The sequence below is a fragment of the Staurois parvus genome, unplaced genomic scaffold, assembly GCF_062004578.1.
Source record: "Staurois parvus isolate SC_StPar_1 unplaced genomic scaffold, SC_StPar_1.0 ptg000174l, whole genome shotgun sequence".
In the NCBI taxonomy this organism is placed as follows: Eukaryota; Metazoa; Chordata; class Amphibia; order Anura; family Ranidae; genus Staurois; species Staurois parvus.
Window position 1 is genome coordinate 1,215,279 of NW_028317970.1, and position 20,387 is coordinate 1,235,665.

The 20,387-nt window shown below is 43.9% G+C and overlaps 1 protein-coding gene across 1 annotated transcript; it reads left to right on the top strand.

Moving 5' to 3' along the window:
* Positions 1-9,344: 9,344 nt before the first annotated feature.
* On the top strand, positions 9,345-14,939 carry LOC149462483 (uncharacterized). Its single transcript, XM_089676830.1, has 2 exons — positions 9,345-10,208; positions 14,200-14,939. The coding sequence occupies exons 1-2, from the start codon at positions 9,429-9,431 to the stop codon at positions 14,704-14,706; spliced, it is 1,287 nt and encodes a 428-aa protein (XP_089532956.1). The 5' UTR covers positions 9,345-9,428; the 3' UTR covers positions 14,707-14,939.
* The last annotated feature ends 5,448 nt before the right edge of the window (positions 14,940-20,387 follow it).

The window sequence follows — 20,387 nt, forward strand, 5'->3', positions numbered from 1 at the left end:
TACTCTATGTTGTACATTACATACTCCTGACCCCTGCACTATATACTCTATGTTGTACATTACATACTCCTGACCCCTGCACTATATACTCTATGTTGTACATTACATACTCCTGACCCCTGCACTATATACTCTGTTGTACATTACATACTCCTGACCCCTGCACTATATACTCTATGTTGTACATTACATCCTCCTGACCCCTGCACTATATAATCTAGGTTGTACATTACTTACTCCTGACCCCTGCGCTATATACTCTATGTTGTACATTCCATACTCCTGACCCCTGCACTATATACTCTATGTTGTACATTACATACTCCTGACCCCTGCACTATATACTCCATGTTGTACATTACATACTCCTGACCCCTGCACTATATACTCTGTTGTACATTACATACTCTTGACCCCTGCACTATATACTCTGTTGTACATTACATACTCCTGACCCCTGCACTATATACTCTATGTTGTACATTACATACTCCTGACCCCTGCACTATATACTCTATGTTGTACATTACATACTCCTGACCCCTGCACTATATACTCTATGTTGTACATTACATACTCCTGACCCCTGCACTATATACTCTGTTGTACATTACATAATCCTGACCCCTGCACTATATACTCTATGTTGTACATTACATACTCCTGACCCCTGCACTATATACTCTATGTTGTACATTACATACTCCTGACCCCTTCACTATATACTCTGTTGTGCATTACATACTCCTGACCCCTTCACTATATACTCTGTTGTGCATTACATACTCCTGACCCCTTCACTATATACTCTGTTGTGCATTACAGACTCCTGACCCCTTCACTATATACTCTGTTGTGCATTACATACTCCTGACCCCTTCACTATAAACTCTGTTATACATTACACTCTCCTCACTCCTGCACTATATACTATGTTGCACATTTCATTCTCCTGACCACTGCACTATAAACTGTGTTGTACATTACATTCTACTGACCCCTGCACTATATACTCTGTTGTACATTACATAATCCTGACACTATGCAATATATACTATATGTGATATATTACATACTCCTGACCTCTACACTATATACTCTGTTGTACATTACATAATCCTGACCCCTGCACTATATACTCTGTTGTACATTACATACACCTGACACTATGCAATATATACTATATGTTGTACATTACATACTCCTGACCCCTGCACTATATACTCTATGTTGTACATTATATACACCTGACCCCTGCACTATATACTCTATGTTGTACATTACATACTCCTGACCCCTGCACTATATACTCTATGTTGTACATTATATACACCTGACCCCTGCACTATATACTCTATGTTGTACATTACATACTCCTGACCCCTGCACTATATACTCTATGTTGTACATTATATACACCTGACCCCTGCACTATATACTCTCTGTTGTACATTACATATTCCTGACCCCTGCACTATATACTGTATGTTGTACATTACGTACTCCTGACCCCTGCATTATGTACTCTATGTTGTACATTACACACTCCTGACCCCTGCACTATATACTCTATGTTGTACATTACATACTCCTGACCCCTGCACTATATACTCTGTGTTGTACATTACATAATCCTGACCCCTGCACTATATACTCTATGTTGTACATTACATACTCCTGACCCCTTCACTATATACTCTGTTGTGCATTACAGACTCCTGACCCCTTCACTATATACTCTGTTGTGCATTACATACTCCTGACCCCTTCACTATAAACTCTGTTATACATTACACTCTCCTCACTCCTGCACTATATACTATGTTGCACATTTCATTCTCCTGACCACTGCACTATAAACTGTGTTGTACATTACATTCTACTGACCCCTGCACTATATACTCTGTTGTACATTACATAATCCTGACACTATGCAATATATACTATATGTGATATATTACATACTCCTGACCTCTACACTATATACTCTGTTGTACATTACATAATCCTGACCCCTGCACTATATACTCTGTTGTACATTACATACACCTGACACTATGCAATATATACTATATGTTGTACATTACATACTCCTGACCCCTGCACTATATACTCTATGTTGTACATTATATACACCTGACCCCTGCACTATATACTCTATGTTGTACATTACATACTCCTGACCCCTGCACTATATACTCTATGTTGTACATTATATACACCTGACCCCTGCACTATATACTCTATGTTGTACATTACATACTCCTGACCCCTGCACTATATACTCTATGTTGTACATTATATACACCTGACCCCTGCACTATATACTCTCTGTTGTACATTACATATTCCTGACCCCTGCACTATATACTGTATGTTGTACATTACGTACTCCTGACCCCTGCATTATGTACTCTATGTTGTACATTACACACTCCTGACCCCTGCACTATATACTCTATGTTGTACATTACATACTCCTGACCCCTGCACTATATACTCTGTGTTGTACATTACATACTCCTGACCCCTGCACTATATACTCTGTGTTGTACATTACATATTCCTAACCCCTGCACTATATATTTTATGTTGTACATTGCATTCTTCTGACCCCTTGTGACATGAATGTACAGAATTGAGTAGCTGAGATGTGACCTGTAGCAATATGTAATCGTAAATTTAGTTCATTCCTTGTCATTTAAAGTAATATTCAGTCAGGTATTCAGAGAAAGATGGCCATCAATTAGCATCTGAAGGGACAGATCTTCCTCTGGAAGTGACACCTGGGTGCCAATAAGATTTGTCTATAATCAGACTTAAATCTGTCACGGTCCACCCACATGGACACGCCCACAGCAAAAAGCTAACCGAGGCGCGCACATGTGGCCCTGCCTTGGGGTAAGAGGGAATAAAGGGGACTGAACTTTGAATATCTAAAACTGTATATAAGTCCAGCCGTGATATACTTTCACAGCCCGCATTACCTCTTGGCCACCACCAGAGGGAGACTCAACTGCAGCTGGCTGACCACACATGGGCAGATACGAATCTTATATACAATCTGGTGCACTGATTAGGGTTGAGGAGCAGCTTAGCAATCGCACACCATTCTAGGATCCCTCCAGCTATCCTACAGCTAGAACCCCGGTGTTAATCACTCTTCCACTGTCCACCCCCCCTCACACCAGACACACCACAAAAGGTAGCCTGCCACCACCCAACAGTTTATCCGCAGAACAGTCTGTTGGGACACCCCACACACACAGATCTCCATCTGGCAGATCTGTTACCTTTACAATCTGCACGCAATCTGCCCACACACAGTGCAATTTCATACAGATTGCCAATAAACTTGACCGAGCATATAAAGACACTACAATACAATACAATCTAATCTCTCCAATCTAATCTCTCTGGAGATATGAGCCAGAGCTTAAGTACCCAGAAGTCACTAATTAAGTTTAAGATTTAATTTCCCAAAAGTGGGCGGAGCATAAAATATGTACAAAGTATAAAAAGTTACAGAAAATACAAGAAGACGCACAATTGACTATTCACTATAAAATAAAAGGGAATAAAAAACAGAAATAAAACTTTTACCAAGATTTACTCTGTGACTGGAGCAAGTTAGAAAAAGTCCGTAATCCGTAAGTCGATTGAACCCGCTCCATACGAATCACAATGTCCATATTCCCGGGTCCTCAATTTATGGGAATATGGATGTAGGCGGGACATTAGTTCTTGCCCAATTGACTCTGGGGGGTGTTCCTGTACCCGCCCACAGAACACTCTGTGTACTGGAATGCCCAAAGTCGATCGGACCAAGAACGGTTTGAATCACCAAGTCGGGGATTAAATTTCCAACACCAGCGCATTAGTCCGATCGCAACAGTACCAATCACTGTTCCACTATCACACGCCAGTGCCATATAACCTTTTCCTGGCATAATACATAAGCCACAATACGGTTTTTAACTGCCGATGTAGCCTACAGAGTGCCCCATCAGGTGGAATTATTTTCATCTCCCTGCAACTAATATTTTAGCTTTTATGAGAGATGAAATCTACTCCTTTTGATCTGTGTATATTTGTCAGGGCTCCCCAGACAGATTGGCGCCCCCCTGGTGTCATGAAGCCAAAACGTCCGCTCTCCTTTTTTTAAACTTCAGGAAGGTGGCAAATCTTATTGGCACCCAGGTGTCACTTCCAGAGGAAGCTCTGTCCCTTCAGATGCTAATTGATGACCATCTGTCTCTGAATACCTGCCTGAATGTTTCTTTAATGACAAGGAATTAATTAAATTTACAATTACATATTGCTACAGGTCACATCTCAGCTACTCAAATCTGTACATTTATGTCACACCCCTTCACTATATACTCTATGTTGTACATTACATACTCCTGACCCCTTCACTATATACTCTGTTGTGCATTACATACTCCTGACCCCTTCACTATATACTCTGTTGTGCATTACATACTCCTGACCCCTTCACTATATACTCTGTTGTGCATTACATACTCCTGACCCCTTCACTATATACTCTGTTGTGCATTACAGACTCCTGACCCCTTCACTATATACTCTGTTGTGCATTACATACTCCTGACCCCTTCACTATAAACTCTGTTATACATTACACTCTCCTCACTCCTGCACTATATACTATGTTGCACATTTCATTCTCCTGACCACTGCACTATAAACTGTGTTGTACATTACATTCTACTGACCCCTGCACTATATACTCTGTTGTACATTACATAATCCTGACACTATGCAATATATACTATATGTGATATATTACATACTCCTGACCTCTACACTATATACTCTGTTGTACATTACATAATCCTGACCCCTGCACTATATACTCTGTTGTACATTACATACACCTGACACTATGCAATATATACTATATGTTGTACATTACATACTCCTGACCCCTACACAATATACTCTGTTGTACATTGCATTCTCTTGACCACTGCACTATATACTCTATGTTGTACATTACATTCTCTTGACCCCTGCACTATATACTCTATGTTGTACATTACATACTCCTGACCCCTGCACTATATATTTTATGTTGTACATTACATACTCCTGACCCTTGCACTATATACTCTGTTGTACATTACATACTCCTGCCCCTGCACTATATACTCCATGTTGTACATTACATACTCCTGACCCCTGCACTATATACTCTATGTTGTACATTACATACGCCTGACCCCTGCACTATATACTCTATGTTGTACATTCCATACTCATGATCCCTGCACTATATACTCTGTTGTACATTACATACTCCTGACCCCTGCACTATATACTCTATGTTGCACATTACATACTCCTGACCCCTGCACTATATACTCTATGTTGTACATTACATACTCCTGACCCCTGCACTATATACTCCATGTTGTACATTACATTCTCCTGACCCCTGCACTATATACTCTATGTTGTACATTATATACACCTGACCCCTGCACTATATACTCTATGTTGTACATTACATACTCCTGACCCCTGCACTATATACTCTATGTTGTACATTATATACACCTGACCCCTGCACTATATACTCTATGTTGTACATTACATACTCCTGACCCCTGCACTATATACTCTATGTTGTACATTATATACACCTGACCCCTGCACTATATACTCTCTGTTGTACATTACATATTCCTGACCCCTGCACTATATACTGTATGTTGTACATTACGTACTCCTGACCCCTGCATTATGTACTCTATGTTGTACATTACACACTCCTGACCCCTGCACTATATACTCTATGTTGTACATTACATACTCCTGACCCCTGCACTATATACTCTGTGTTGTACATTACATACTCCTGACCCCTGCACTATATACTCTGTGTTGTACATTACATATTCCTAACCCCTGCACTATATATTTTATGTTGTACATTGCATTCTTCTGACCCCTTGTGACATGAATGTACAGAATTGAGTAGCTGAGATGTGACCTGTAGCAATATGTAATCGTAAATTTAGTTCATTCCTTGTCATTTAAAGTAATATTCAGTCAGGTATTCAGAGAAAGATGGCCATCAATTAGCATCTGAAGGGACAGATCTTCCTCTGGAAGTGACACCTGGGTGCCAATAAGATTTGTCTATAATCAGACTTAAATCTGTCACGGTCCACCCACATGGACACGCCCACAGCAAAAAGCTAACCGAGGCGCGCACATGTGGCCCTGCCTTGGGGTAAGAGGGAATAAAGGGGACTGAACTTTGAATATCTAAAACTGTATATAAGTCCAGCCGTGATATACTTTCACAGCCCGCATTACCTCTTGGCCACCACCAGAGGGAGACTCAACTGCAGCTGGCTGACCACACATGGGCAGATACGAATCTTATATACAATCTGGTGCACTGATTAGGGTTGAGGAGCAGCTTAGCAATCGCACACCATTCTAGGATCCCTCCAGCTATCCTACAGCTAGAACCCCGGTGTTAATCACTCTTCCACTGTCCACCCCCCCTCACACCAGACACACCACAAAAGGTAGCCTGCCACCACCCAACAGTTTATCCGCAGAACAGTCTGTTGGGACACCCCACACACACAGATCTCCATCTGGCAGATCTGTTACCTTTACAATCTGCACGCAATCTGCCCACACACAGTGCAATTTCATACAGATTGCCAATAAACTTGACCGAGCATATAAAGACACTACAATACAATACAATCTAATCTCTCCAATCTAATCTCTCTGGAGATATGAGCCAGAGCTTAAGTACCCAGAAGTCACTAATTAAGTTTAAGATTTAATTTCCCAAAAGTGGGCGGAGCATAAAATATGTACAAAGTATAAAAAGTTACAGAAAATACAAGAAGACGCACAATTGACTATTCACTATAAAATAAAAGGGAATAAAAAACAGAAATAAAACTTTTACCAAGATTTACTCTGTGACTGGAGCAAGTTAGAAAAAGTCCGTAATCCGTAAGTCGATTGAACCCGCTCCATACGAATCACAATGTCCATATTCCCGGGTCCTCAATTTATGGGAATATGGATGTAGGCGGGACATTAGTTCTTGCCCAATTGACTCTGGGGGGTGTTCCTGTACCCGCCCACAGAACACTCTGTGTACTGGAATGCCCAAAGTCGATCGGACCAAGAACGGTTTGAATCACCAAGTCGGGGATTAAATTTCCAACACCAGCGCATTAGTCCGATCGCAACAGTACCAATCACTGTTCCACTATCACACGCCAGTGCCATATAACCTTTTCCTGGCATAATACATAAGCCACAATACGGTTTTTAACTGCCGATGTAGCCTACAGAGTGCCCCATCAGGTGGAATTATTTTCATCTCCCTGCAACTAATATTTTAGCTTTTATGAGAGATGAAATCTACTCCTTTTGATCTGTGTATATTTGTCAGGGCTCCCCAGACAGATTGGCGCCCCCCTGGTGTCATGAAGCCAAAACGTCCGCTCTCCTTTTTTTAAACTTCAGGAAGGTGGCAAATCTTATTGGCACCCAGGTGTCACTTCCAGAGGAAGCTCTGTCCCTTCAGATGCTAATTGATGACCATCTGTCTCTGAATACCTGCCTGAATGTTTCTTTAATGACAAGGAATTAATTAAATTTACAATTACATATTGCTACAGGTCACATCTCAGCTACTCAAATCTGTACATTTATGTCACACCCCTTCACTATATACTCTATGTTGTACATTACATACTCCTGACCCCTTCACTATATACTCTGTTGTGCATTACATACTCCTGACCCCTTCACTATATACTCTGTTGTGCATTACATACTCCTGACCCCTTCACTATATACTCTGTTGTGCATTACATACTCCTGACCCCTTCACTATGTACTCTGTTATACATTACACTCTCCTCACTCCTGCACTATATACTATGTTGCACATTTCATTCTCCTGACCACTGCACTATAAACTGTGTTGTACATTACATTCTACTGACCCCTGCACTATATACTCTGTTGTACATTACATAATCCTGACACTATGCAATATATACTATATGTGATATATTACATACTCCTGACCTCTACACTATATACTCTGTTGTACATTACATAATCCTGACCCCTGCACTATATACTCTGTTGTACATTACATACACCTGACACTATGCAATATATACTATATGTTGTACATTACATACTCCTGACCCCTGCACTATATACTCTGTTGTACATTGCATTCTCTTGACCCCTGCACTATATACTCTATGTTGTACATTACATTCTCTTGACCCCTGCACTATATACTCTATGTTGTACATTACATACTCCTGACCCCTGCACTATATACTCTATGTTGTACATTACATACTCCTGACCGCTGCACTATATATTTTATGTTGTACATTACATACTCCTGACCCTTGCACTATATACTCTGTTGTACATTACATACTCCTGCCCCTGCACTATATACTCCATGTTGTACATTACATACTCCTGACCCCTGCACTATATACTCTATGTTGTACATTACATACGCCTGACCCCTGCTCTATATACTCTATGTTGTACATTCCATACTCCTGATCCCTGCACTATATACTCTGTTGTACATTACATACTCCTGACCCCTGCACTATATACTCTATGTTGCACATTACATACTCCTGACCCCTGCACTATATACTCTATGTTGTACATTACATACTCCTGACCCCTGCACTATATACTCCATGTTGTACATTACATTCTCCTGACCCCTGCACTATATACTCTATGTTGTACATTACATACTCCTGACCCCTGCACTATATACTCTATGTTGTACATTCTATACTCCTGACTTCTGCTCTCCCCCTCCCCCCACTGCTATATATACACATAATATGGATTCTCTTTTGTTACACCCATTTCCTCCCAGCTGGACATTTTATATCGGATGATGTGATTGGAGCACAGACTTTTACATGGTGATAATAATGTGATAACATCCTCCAACTTTGGACCCTTAAACAGAAAGTGATAATGAGGGAGGAGTCAATACCCCAATGATGGTGGTCTTCAGGATCAGTCCAGCCTTCATCTTGGTTGTTCTCCCCCCATCCTCACTCTCTGACCTCTGGTGGGGCTCAGCCCCGCTGTTCTTCATGACTAAATCATGGACTAAATAAGGAAGTGCAGTACTTCTTGTGTTGGGAAGATGGCGATGAGTGATAGAGGGGGTGGGGACCCTCGTCCTATAATCCCCTCATCACTGTCCCTCCTATAAAAGACAGTTCTGGTTGTTTCCTCACTCTCTGACTAAGGTCCATGAATAAAGAAATGACCTGGTAGGAGATCAGAGGAGCCATTTCCTAGTTCCCTTGAGGGTGGAATTGTAAGCTCCTCAGAGACCAAGCTGCCTGATGTGGGCGGAGTCCTGGTTTGGGGGAACCAATCAGCTCCTGTCTAGTAATCCTCTTTGTCTTTGTATTTTAGTCCATGGCCGGGAGATGAGGAAAATCTCCGAGGATTGTCTCACTTTGTCTCCAGACTGGAAAGTAGAAGATGAGGACATCACACAGTATAGTCCAGGAGAAAACCCGGCTCCCTCCAATGTCCATCCGGCACCACCCAGTGTAGATGGACCATCGGATTCCTCGTATCCTGAGGAACCTCAGACTGTGCGGGACCAGGATGGCCTTCCAACAGGGAAGAGCTTCTCTTGTACCGAGTGTGGGAAGAGGTTTAGTTCTACATACCATCTTAATAGGCATAAAAGATCTCACACGGGGGAGAAGCCGTATTCCTGTCCTGAGTGCGGGAAATGTTTTTCACAGAAGTCCAATCTTTATAGACATCAGCGATTTCATACAGGTGAGAAGCCGTATTCCTGTACAGAGTGCGGGAAATGTTTTTCAGACAAGTCCAGTCTTCACACGCATGAGAGATCTCACACAACGGAAAAGTCATATTCCTGTCCTGAGTGTGGGAAATGTTTTTCACGTACGTCTAGTCTGCACACACATCAGAGATCTCACACGGGGGACAAGCCATATTCCTGTCCTGAGTGCGGGAAATGTTTTTTATGGAGGTCCAATCTTTCCAAACATCAGAGATCTCACACGGGGGAGAAGCCGTATTCCTGTCCTGAGTGTGGGAAATGTTCCTCACTGAAGTCCTGTCCTCCTGTACATCAGAGGTCCCACACAACCCTGGAGGTGTATTAATGCTTTGAGTGCAGGAAATGTCTTCTAGATGAATGTTGCTGGACATCCCAACTCCCATGTGGGGAAGAAGCACACCCTGATATACACCTCAGATACAGGTGAAACTCAAAAAATGAGAATATGGTGCATTCATTCATTCATTTATTTCAGTGCAGCAATTAAAAGGTGAAACTAATATATGAGACTCATTCCATGCAAAGCAAGATAGTTCAAGCCGTGATTTGTCATCATTGTGATGATTATGGCTTACAGCTCATGAAAACCCCAAATCCACAATCTCAGAAAATGAGAATATTTTGAAAAGGTGGAATAATCTCGGCTCAAAGTGTCCCACTCTAATCAGCTCATTCAGCCATAACACCTGCAAAGGGTTCCTGAGCCTTTAAATGGTCTCTCAGTCTGATTCAGTAGGAATCACAATCATGGGAAAGACTGCTGACCTGACACCATCACTGACACCCTCCATAAGGAGGGAAAGCCTCAAAAGGGAATTGCAGAAGAAGTTGGATGTTCCCAAAGTGCTGTATCAAAGCACATTAATAGAAAGTTATGTGGAAGGGAAAAGTGTGGAAGAAAAAGGTGCACAAGCAGCAGGGATGACCGCAGCCTGGAGAGGATTGTCAGGAAAAGGCCATTCAAAAGTGTTGGGGACCTTCACAAGGAGTGGACTGAGGCTGGAGTCAGTGCATCAAGAGCCACCACACACAGACGGATCCTGGACATGGGCTTCAAATGTCGTATTCCTCTTGTCAAGCCGCTCCTGAACAACAAACGTCAGAAGCGTCTTACCTGGGCTAAAGAAAAACAGACCTGGTCTGCTGCTCAGTGGTCCAAAGTCCTCTTTTCTGATGAGAGCAACTTCTGCATCTCATTTAGAAACCAAGGACCCCGAGTATGGAGGAAGAATGGAGAGGCCCAAGGAACCCGAGTATGGAGGAAGAATGGAGAGGCCCAAGGACCCCGAGTATGGAGGAAGAATGGAGAGGCCCAAGGACCCCGAGTATGGAAGAAGAATGGAGAGACACAAGGACCCCGAGTATGGAGGAAGAATGGAGAGGCCCAAGTACCCCGAGTATGGAGGAAGAATGGAGAGGCTCAAGGACCCGGAGTATGGAGGAAGAATGGAGAGGCCCAAGGACCCCGAGTATGGAGGAAGAATGGAGAGGCACACACTACAAGATGCTTGAAGTCCAGTGTGAAGTTTCCACAGTCTGTGTTGATTTGGGGATCCATGTCATCTGCTGGTGTTGGCCCACTGTGCTTCATTAAGTCCAGGGTCACCGCAGCCGTCTAGCAGGAGATTTTGGAGCACTTCATGCTTCCTTCCGCAGACCAGCTTTATGGGGATGCTGACTTCATTTTCCAGCAGGACTTGGCACCACCCACACTGCCAAAAGCACCACAACCTGGTTCAATGACCGTGGGATTACTGTGCTTGATTGGCCAGCAAAGTCGCCTGACCTGAACCCCATAGAGAATCTATGGGGCATTGCCAAGAGAAAGATGAGAGACATGAGACCGAACAATGCAGAAGAGCTGAAGGCCGCTATTGAAGCATCCTGGTCTTCCATAACACCTCAGCAGTGCCACAGGCTGATAGCTTCCATGCCACGCCGCATTGAGGCAGTAATTGCTGCAAAAGGGGCCCAAACCAAGTACTGAGTACATATGCAGCTTCTACTCCTCAGAGGTCCGATATTGTTCTATGTACAATCCGTGTTTTATTGATTGCATGGAATATTCTCATTTTCTGAGATTGTGGATTTGGGGTTTTCATGAGCTGTAAGCCATAATCATCACAATGATGACAAATCACGGCTTGAACTATCTTGCTTTGCATGTAATGAGTCTCATATATTAGTTTCACCTTTTAAGTTGCTGCACTGAAATAAATGAATGGATGCACCTTATTCTAATTTTTTTAATTTCACCTGTACTCTGTTGTACATTACATACTCCTGACCCCTGCAATATATACTCTATTTTGTACATTACATTCTCCTGACCGCTGCACTATATACTCTGTTGTACATTACGTACTCCTGACCACTGCACTATATACTCTATGTTGTACATTACATACTCCTGACCCCTGCACTATATACTCTATGTTGTACATTACATACTCCTGACCCCTGCACTATATACTCTATGTTGTACATTATATACTCCTGACCTCCGCACTATATATTCTGTTGTGCATTACATACTCCTGACCCCTGCAATATATACTCTATGTTGTACATTACATACTCCTGACCCCTGCACTATATACTCTGTTGTACATTACGTACTCCTGACCACTGCACTATATACTCTATGTTGTACATTACATACTCCTGACCCCTGCACTATATACACTATGCTGTACATTATACTCCTGACCCATGCTCTATATACTCTATGTTGTACATTACATACTCCTGACCCATGCTCTATATACTCTATGTTGTACATTACATACTCCTGACCCCTACACTATATACTCTGTTCTACATTACATACTCCTGACCTCTGCACTATATACTCTGTTCTACATTACATACTCCTGACCCCTGCACTATATACTCTATGTTGCACATTACATTCTCCTGACCCCTGCACTATATACTCTGTTGTACATTACATACTCCTGACCCCTGCACTATACACTCTATGTTGTACATTACATACTCCTGACCCCTGCACTATATACTCTATGTTGCACATTACATTCTCCTGACCCCTGCACTATATACTCTATGTTGTACATTACATACTCCTGACCCCTGCACTATATACTCTGTTCTACATTACATACTCCTGACCCCTGCACTATATACTCTATGTTGCACATTACATTCTCCTGACCCCTGCACTATATACTCTGTTGTACATTACATACTCTTGACCCCTGCACTATACACTCTATGTTGTACATTACATACTCCTGACCCCTGCACTATATACTCTGTGTTGTACATTACATACTCCTGACCCCTGCACTATATACTCTATGTTGTACATTACATACTCCTGACCCCTGCACTATATACTCTATGTTGTACATTACATACTCCTGACCCCTGCACTATATGCTCTATGTTATACATTCCATAGTCCTGACTTCTGCTCTCCCCCCTCCTCCCACTGCTATATATACACATAATATGGATTTTCTTTTGTTCCTCCCAGCTGGACATTTTATATCGGATGATGTGATTGGAGCACAGACTTTTACATGGTGATAATAATGTGATAACATCCTCCAACTTTGGACCCTTAAACAGAAAGTGATAATGAGGGAGGAGTCAATACCCCAATGATGGTGGTCTTCAGGATCAGTCCAGTCTTCATCTTGGTTGTTCTCCCCCCATCCTCACTCTCTGACCTCTGGTGGGGCTCAGCCCCGCTGTTCTTCATGACTAAATCATGGACTAAATAAGGAAGTGCAGTACTTCTTGTGTTGGGAAGATGGCGATGAGTGATAGAGGGGGTGGGGACCCTCGTCCTATAATCCCCTCATCACTGTCCCTCCTATAAAAGACAGTTCTGGTTGTTTCCTCACTCTCTGACTAAGGTCCATGAATAAAGAAATGACCTGGTAGGAGATCAGAGGAGCCATTTCCTAGTTCCCTTGAGGGTGGAATTGTAAGCTCCTCAGAGACCAAGCTGCCTGATGTGGGCGGAGTCCTGGTTTGGGGGAACCAATCAGCTCCTGTCTAGTAATCCTCTTTGTCTTTGTATTTTAGTCCATGGCCGGGAGATGAGGAAAACCTCCGAGGATTGTCTCACTTTGTCTCCAGACTGGAAAGTAGAGGATGAGGACATCACACAGTATAGTCCAGGAGAAAACCCGGCTCCCTCCAATGTCCATCCGGCACCACCCAGTGTAGATGGACCATCGGATTCCTCGTATCCTGAGGAACCTCAGACTGTGCGGGACCAGGCCGGCCTTCCAACAGGGAAGAGGTTCTCCTGTACTGAGTGCGGAAAGAGGTTCCATTCTTCATACCATCTTAATAGGCATAAAAGATCTCACACGGAGGAAAAGCCGTATTCCTGTCCTGAGTGCCAGAAATGTTTCAGTTCTAAATACCATCTTAATAGGCATAAAAGATCTCACACAGGGGAGAAGCCGTATTCCTGTCTAGAGTGCGGGAAATGTTTTTCAGAGAAGTCCAATGTTTACACACATCAGAGATGTCACACAGGGGAAAAGCCGTATTCCTGTCCTGAGTGCGGGAAATGTTTTTCAGTGAAGTCCAGTCTTTACAAACATCAGAGAATTCACACAGGGGAGAAGCCGTATTCCTGTCCTGGGTGCGGGAAATGTTTCAGTTCTAAATCCCATCTTAATGTGCATAAAAGATCTCACAAGGAGGAAAAGCCGTATTCCTGTCCTGAGTGCGGGAAATTTTTTTCAGTGAAGTCCAGTCTTTACAAACATCAGAGATCTCACACGGGGCAGAATCCACTTTCCTGTCCTGAGTGAGGGAAATGTTCCTCACTGAAGTCCTGTCTTCCTGTACATGAGGGGTCCCACACAACCCTGGAGGTATATTAGTGCCTTGAGTGCGGGAAATGTCTTCTAGATGAATGTTGCTGGACATCCCAGCTCTCATGTGGGGAAGAAGCACACCCTGATATACACCTCAGATATACTCCATGGCTGATCTTCATCATGGAAGAAACAGTTCATAAGGAGATCAGAGGTCCCCAAAGACATGGATGAAGTGTGGGACCGGGTTGGCCATTGATGGCAGGAGAAGAATATAAATGGAGTGTGAAATGCTTTGTAATGATGGAGAACATTCCCCCGGCTCAGCAAATCTCCTAATGACATCGGTGTTTTAGCCCCATTCACAGAGAAGGAATGGACAGGAGATAAAATCTCTCATACAGACAGAATGGTCATGTGACTTTATAAAGAGGAACGCCAGAAAATCACATCAATCAAATCTTCCAATGTGTTCTGTGCAATCTGCATACACATGGGGGGGCAGACCCGGGGGCATCCAGTGAGAACACAGAGGGGGGCTGGATTACCATGGTAGGCAGGAAGTGTCATAGACCCGAGCACTAGCATGTCCACCGGCTGCCATAAACAAGGGACCTGGCCCAGCACTGAACTCCTGGGAAGACTTACCTGACGCCACTTTCCTGCTCCACTTTTCATCCAGCCAGTGATGGTCCTGCCGCCATTTGTTTTATTATTGGTGTATACTCTGATCAGCAGGAATCATTTCTCCTGAAGAAGTGAGCGCTGCATCACGAAACGCGTAGAGATGGATGACGCTGCTGGATCCTCCTCATGGTGCTCAGAATTCTGTCCCACGGTGATTGTTGTCCAGGAATTGTCCATTGATGGACTTTGTGAGAGATTTCATGGCCTTGTACACCTGCTGGGAGGGTTGTATGATTTCTACGCTGATTGGGAAGAAAACATTGGAAGATCTTTATTGATGTTTTTCTGGAGTTCCTCTTTATAAAGTCCCATGAGTTCCATTGTGTATGTATGAGAGATTTCATCTAGGGTAAGGACTGACCTACCCCCCATCCATGCACACTTACCTCTCCGGATCTGCTAAGGAATGGACATGCACTTTCACCAGGTGAATGGTTCCCCACATTCTTTATGAATAGACCCCCAAATGTCAGGAGACGTTTCTATAAAGACGGGAAGTATGGAGCAGAGAAATGAAGAGACCTCCCAGCAATGTTATTGTAATGTACACCAATAATAATGACTCCGCCCCCACATTCCAGACAAGGGATCTTTCTGACCAATCGGATTTCTTCCTTTACTATTTCCTGATTTTTTTTTTTTTTTGCAATCCTGTTGAAAGTGAAATTATAATAAAAATGTATTCAATGAAAAACAAAATCCTGTGTGTGTGCAATGATGACAAAGCTGTGTATCCAGAAACGGCTGGTCGGTGACACTTCCATATACAGCCCAATGAAGTGACAAGGAAGCCCTAGAACCCTTTGGAGGAACCCTGGCTGAGAAAGGCTGGACTAGGCAGTCACATATCTCTGCCCCCCTTGCAGGGTTCCCAACCCTCCGTGACTTTTATTACTGACACAACATGAAATAGAATAGAATGGATAGATAATGTGGACATTGTAGTCAATGGAAGGTGATGAAGGGACGGGCAGAATCAAGCTCCTTGATAGTAGAGGCAGACCCGATCAGTCCTCATGGGGGTCACATACATGTATAATAGACCCTGGTGGTGTCATGGAGGACAATCCTCAGGTATCCTCATATGTAGATGATAGTCACTGAGATATCAGATAAAGCCACACGCTGCTATCTCACACTTGGCACAAAGACAGCCAGTAGATGGATGTAAAGAGATGACGGAATGGGGCACTTGTAGAGTCAAAGGAGGCAGCGGTCACCATTCACTTTCAGCACAGGAGAGTCCCTCAATCCTCAGTGAGGTCATATACATACATGGCAGACCCATATAGATCCCATAGGGGGTAATCCACGTCGTCATCCACGGATAATTGTGGTAATAGCAGTGTTGTCAGTATATGGATGGCGGGTTATAATGACAGGATAGATAGTGCAGTAGGCAGTGGGTGAGCAGAAATATGAGACTGATAGAGCCCTGTGTGCCAGCGATAGGAACAAGGACATCAGACAGGTGGAGCTCAGCCAAGCAATTTCCATGAATGGGGACTCCCGTGGTGTATTAGTGCCTTAGTCCAAAAAGCAGAGTCCGCTCACCCATCCAAGTGCCGTTTGCTAATGCATTGTCCTCCCGCTGCATAGTGGAAGTGTAGAGGCACGCCGTGTAATCATCTGTGGATGAGGAGGTCTGCAAAGAGGTCTAGTGTGTCCAGAGCGGTGTGGCCAGGTGGTGAGGCCGTGTGGAGAGTCCTGGATGCCGGGGACACATGCGTCATGATGTTGTGACGTCAACGTGTTTCATCCACTGAGTCACATGAGCATCTTCATCCCACAGCACACCGGACACACTAGACCTCTTTGCAGACCTAATTATCCACGGATGACTACACGGCATACCTCTACACTTCAACTATGCAGCGGGAAGACAATGTATTAGTAAACAACACTTGGATGGGAAGCAGAAGGAGCCAAGAGAAGATGGGGAGCAGGAGGAACCTAGAGAGGATGGGGAGGTGAAGATTCCTAGAAAGGATGGAGAGGTGAAGAAGCCTAGAAAGGACGAAGAGGAGAAGGAGCCTAGAGATGACGAGGAGGAGGAGCCTAGAGAGGGAAGGGAGCCTAGAGAGGATGGGGAAGGGATGGAGCAAAGAGAGGATGGGGAAGGGATGGAGCCAAGAGAGGATGGGGAGGGGATGGAGCCAAGAGAGGATGGGGAGGAGAAGGAGCCAAAAGAGGATTAGAAAGGAGAAAGAGCCTAGAGAGAATGGGGAGGAGAAGGAGCCTAGAGAGAATGGGGAGGAGAAGGAGCCTAGAGAGAATGGGGAGGGGAAGGAGCCTAGAGAGGATGGGAGGGGGGTAGAAACCTAAGGAGAATCGGAGAGAAGGGTGGAAAAGGAAGGGAAGGAAAGTATAGAGGATGGGGAAGAAGCCTAGAAAGGATGGGGAGGGGAAAGAAGTCTAGAGAGGATGGGAAGGGGAAGGAGCCTAACGAGGATGAGGAGTGAAAGAAGCCTAGCCTCCCCAGCGGTCATTCCTGAGTGTAGCTCGGAGTAAAATTTCAGTATCAAGAGAGGTAACCCCGAGCTACACTCCGGATAACCATGCAGCGTTGTTCAGGGATTCCCTGCAGTACTTACCTTGTCCTTCGCTCCTGCGATGTGTCCCCTGCAGCATCTCCGGCCATCTCCTCCGGCCGATACCGGCACCCGGCTTCCGTGTTCCTGTCACTGTGATGTCGGGACGTACGGGTGCCGGAACCGGCGGCAAATTTAAAACATTTTTTTGCAAACAAATATTACATAGTAAAACATTGCTGTTTCAAACCATTTCACATACATTTTATCCCGAGTGATTTGTCCTGTGTCCTGCCTGCATTTTTACTCTTCTTTCTGCCTGGAAACAGAAACGTCCATGGCGCCCAAAAAGTGTCCCTTTAGGTCAGACGCGGTTTTAGACTGGCTAGAGAACAGCGATAGTAAATCAGAACCACTTGCAGAATTGAGTGATAATGATTCGTGGGGGAAATTCCTCATCAGACACTGAAAACGATTCTGCGACTTTGCTCAGCGGTGTGCGAACTTGGCGCTCTATTTCACATTTCAGTGTTTTTTGTTTGATTATATTATTGAATTATATTTATTATTATTATATTATTATTTTTTATGAGAATTTATTAAATTATAATTTATGATTTTGTGTTTCAAGTTTTATCATATCCGGGAAGTTTACTAGACTCTTGTTCAGACAGATTTCAGTGAGTTATTCCTAAAAATTACAGCCTACAATAAAAAAAATACATATTTCCATGCAAAAAAATGTACCGCTTTCAGCACCAAAAATCTGAAATAATCAGACCGCTAGGGAGGTTAGAGATGATGGGGAGGAGAAGGAGTCTAGATAAGATGGGGAGAGGAAGGAGCCTAGAAAGGATTGGGAGGGAATGGGAGCCTAGAGAGGATGGGGAGTAATAGGAGTCTAGAGAGGATGGGGAGGAGGAGCCTATAGAGGATGGGAAGGAGGAGCCTATAGAGGATGGCGTGGGGAAGAAGCCTAGACAGCATGGAGAGGGGAATGAGCCTAATGAGGATGAGGAATGGAAGAAGCCTAGAGAGGATAGGGGGAGGGGAAGGAGCCTAGAGAGGATGGGAAGGGAAGGAGCCAAGAGAGGATGGGGAGGGGAAGGAGCCTAGAGAGGATGGGAAGGGAAGGAGCCTAGAGAGGATGGAGAGTAAAGGGAACCTAGAGAAATTGTAGGCAATTGAGCCTAGAGAGTTTGGGGAGGGAAAGGAGCATAGAAAGGATGGGAGGGGAAGAACCATGGAGGGGATGGGAGGAGAATACATTTGAGTAGGTTTCTGGCACTACAGACTCCATGCAGTCATCTCTGGCATTCAGCACTTGCCATTGTCCTCACTGTGTTCATTTTCTACAAACACCAACCCATAGGTGCCTCCCTCCCAGGAATACAGAACACATTTTCTCAGATGATCCCAGTATTGGACCCATTTAGTATGCTGGACATGAAAGTATTCTGCATCCAACCTTCTGGAAAAGACAAACATATTTCCTCCCCCCATCCCTTCACTGGGTTGTTTTACAGAAGAACTAAAGGCATTGATTTTCTGGAGAGTGGAGAGGGATGAGACCTCCTGTTGGTTTCTATTCCTGCCTCGGCCTCCTTTAGGGAGATTCAGCCTCTCTATTTGTCCTGTTTACAATTATTACCGAAAGTGATATAAAATCCTGAGATTTGGGGTGTCACCAGAACAGGATCAGGAAGAGGACTCCCTATGACACCATTGTATGTAGGGGGCGCTCTGCAACTAGATTTTACACCATCGTATATAGGGGCAGCTTTCCAAATACATTATTACACACTGTACAGTATTCTCTCTCCGCCCTCTACATTGTAACCCCCCCGGGACACCCCCCATGTGTACATCTGGAGGTCATCTTTCCAGAATCATTCCAACGATGAAACACACACCCCCAGATTAATATGACACGTGTACTGGTGGTCCAATCAGAACCCTCCAGGCCCCAGCAATGCACACCCCCAGATTAATACAACACATGTACTGGTGGTCCAATCAGAACCCTCAAGGCTCCAGCAGTGCACACCCCCAGATTTATATGACACGTCTACTGGTGGTCCAATCAGAACCCTCCAGGCCCCAGCAGTGCACACCCCCCAGATTTATATGACACGTCTACTGGTGGTCCAATCAGAACCCCCCAGGGCCCAGCAGTGCCCCCAGCCCTGAATTCTCTCCAATGGAACTCTCCAGTGAAATCTCCTCTCATCAATTACTAGCCGGATTCTCTCTATTACCTCCTGTATGTACAAAACTCACCCAAATCTCTCCCCTCCTCACCATCCACTAGAAATTGGAGGAATTGTTTCTTCTTCCTGAAATCCAGACCTAGAGAGGAATAGAAAAGATCCAACAAACCCCACAAAGTCTTTTTATAGAGATTTATTCCATCAAATCCAAACTATTCTACACATATTTATTCCATGGAATATGAAG

What these genes read in the sequence shown, in the direction of transcription:
- LOC149462483 (XM_089676830.1), top strand. Translation starts at nt 9,429, where the DNA reads ATGTGGGCGGAGTCCTGGTTTGGGGGAACCAATCAGCTCCTGTCTAGT. An exon ending in CTCCTGTACATCAGAGGTCC is followed by an intron (nt 10,209 to 14,199) that starts CACACAACCCTG and finishes TCCTGTACTGAG; the next exon opens with TGCGGAAAGAGGTTCCATTC.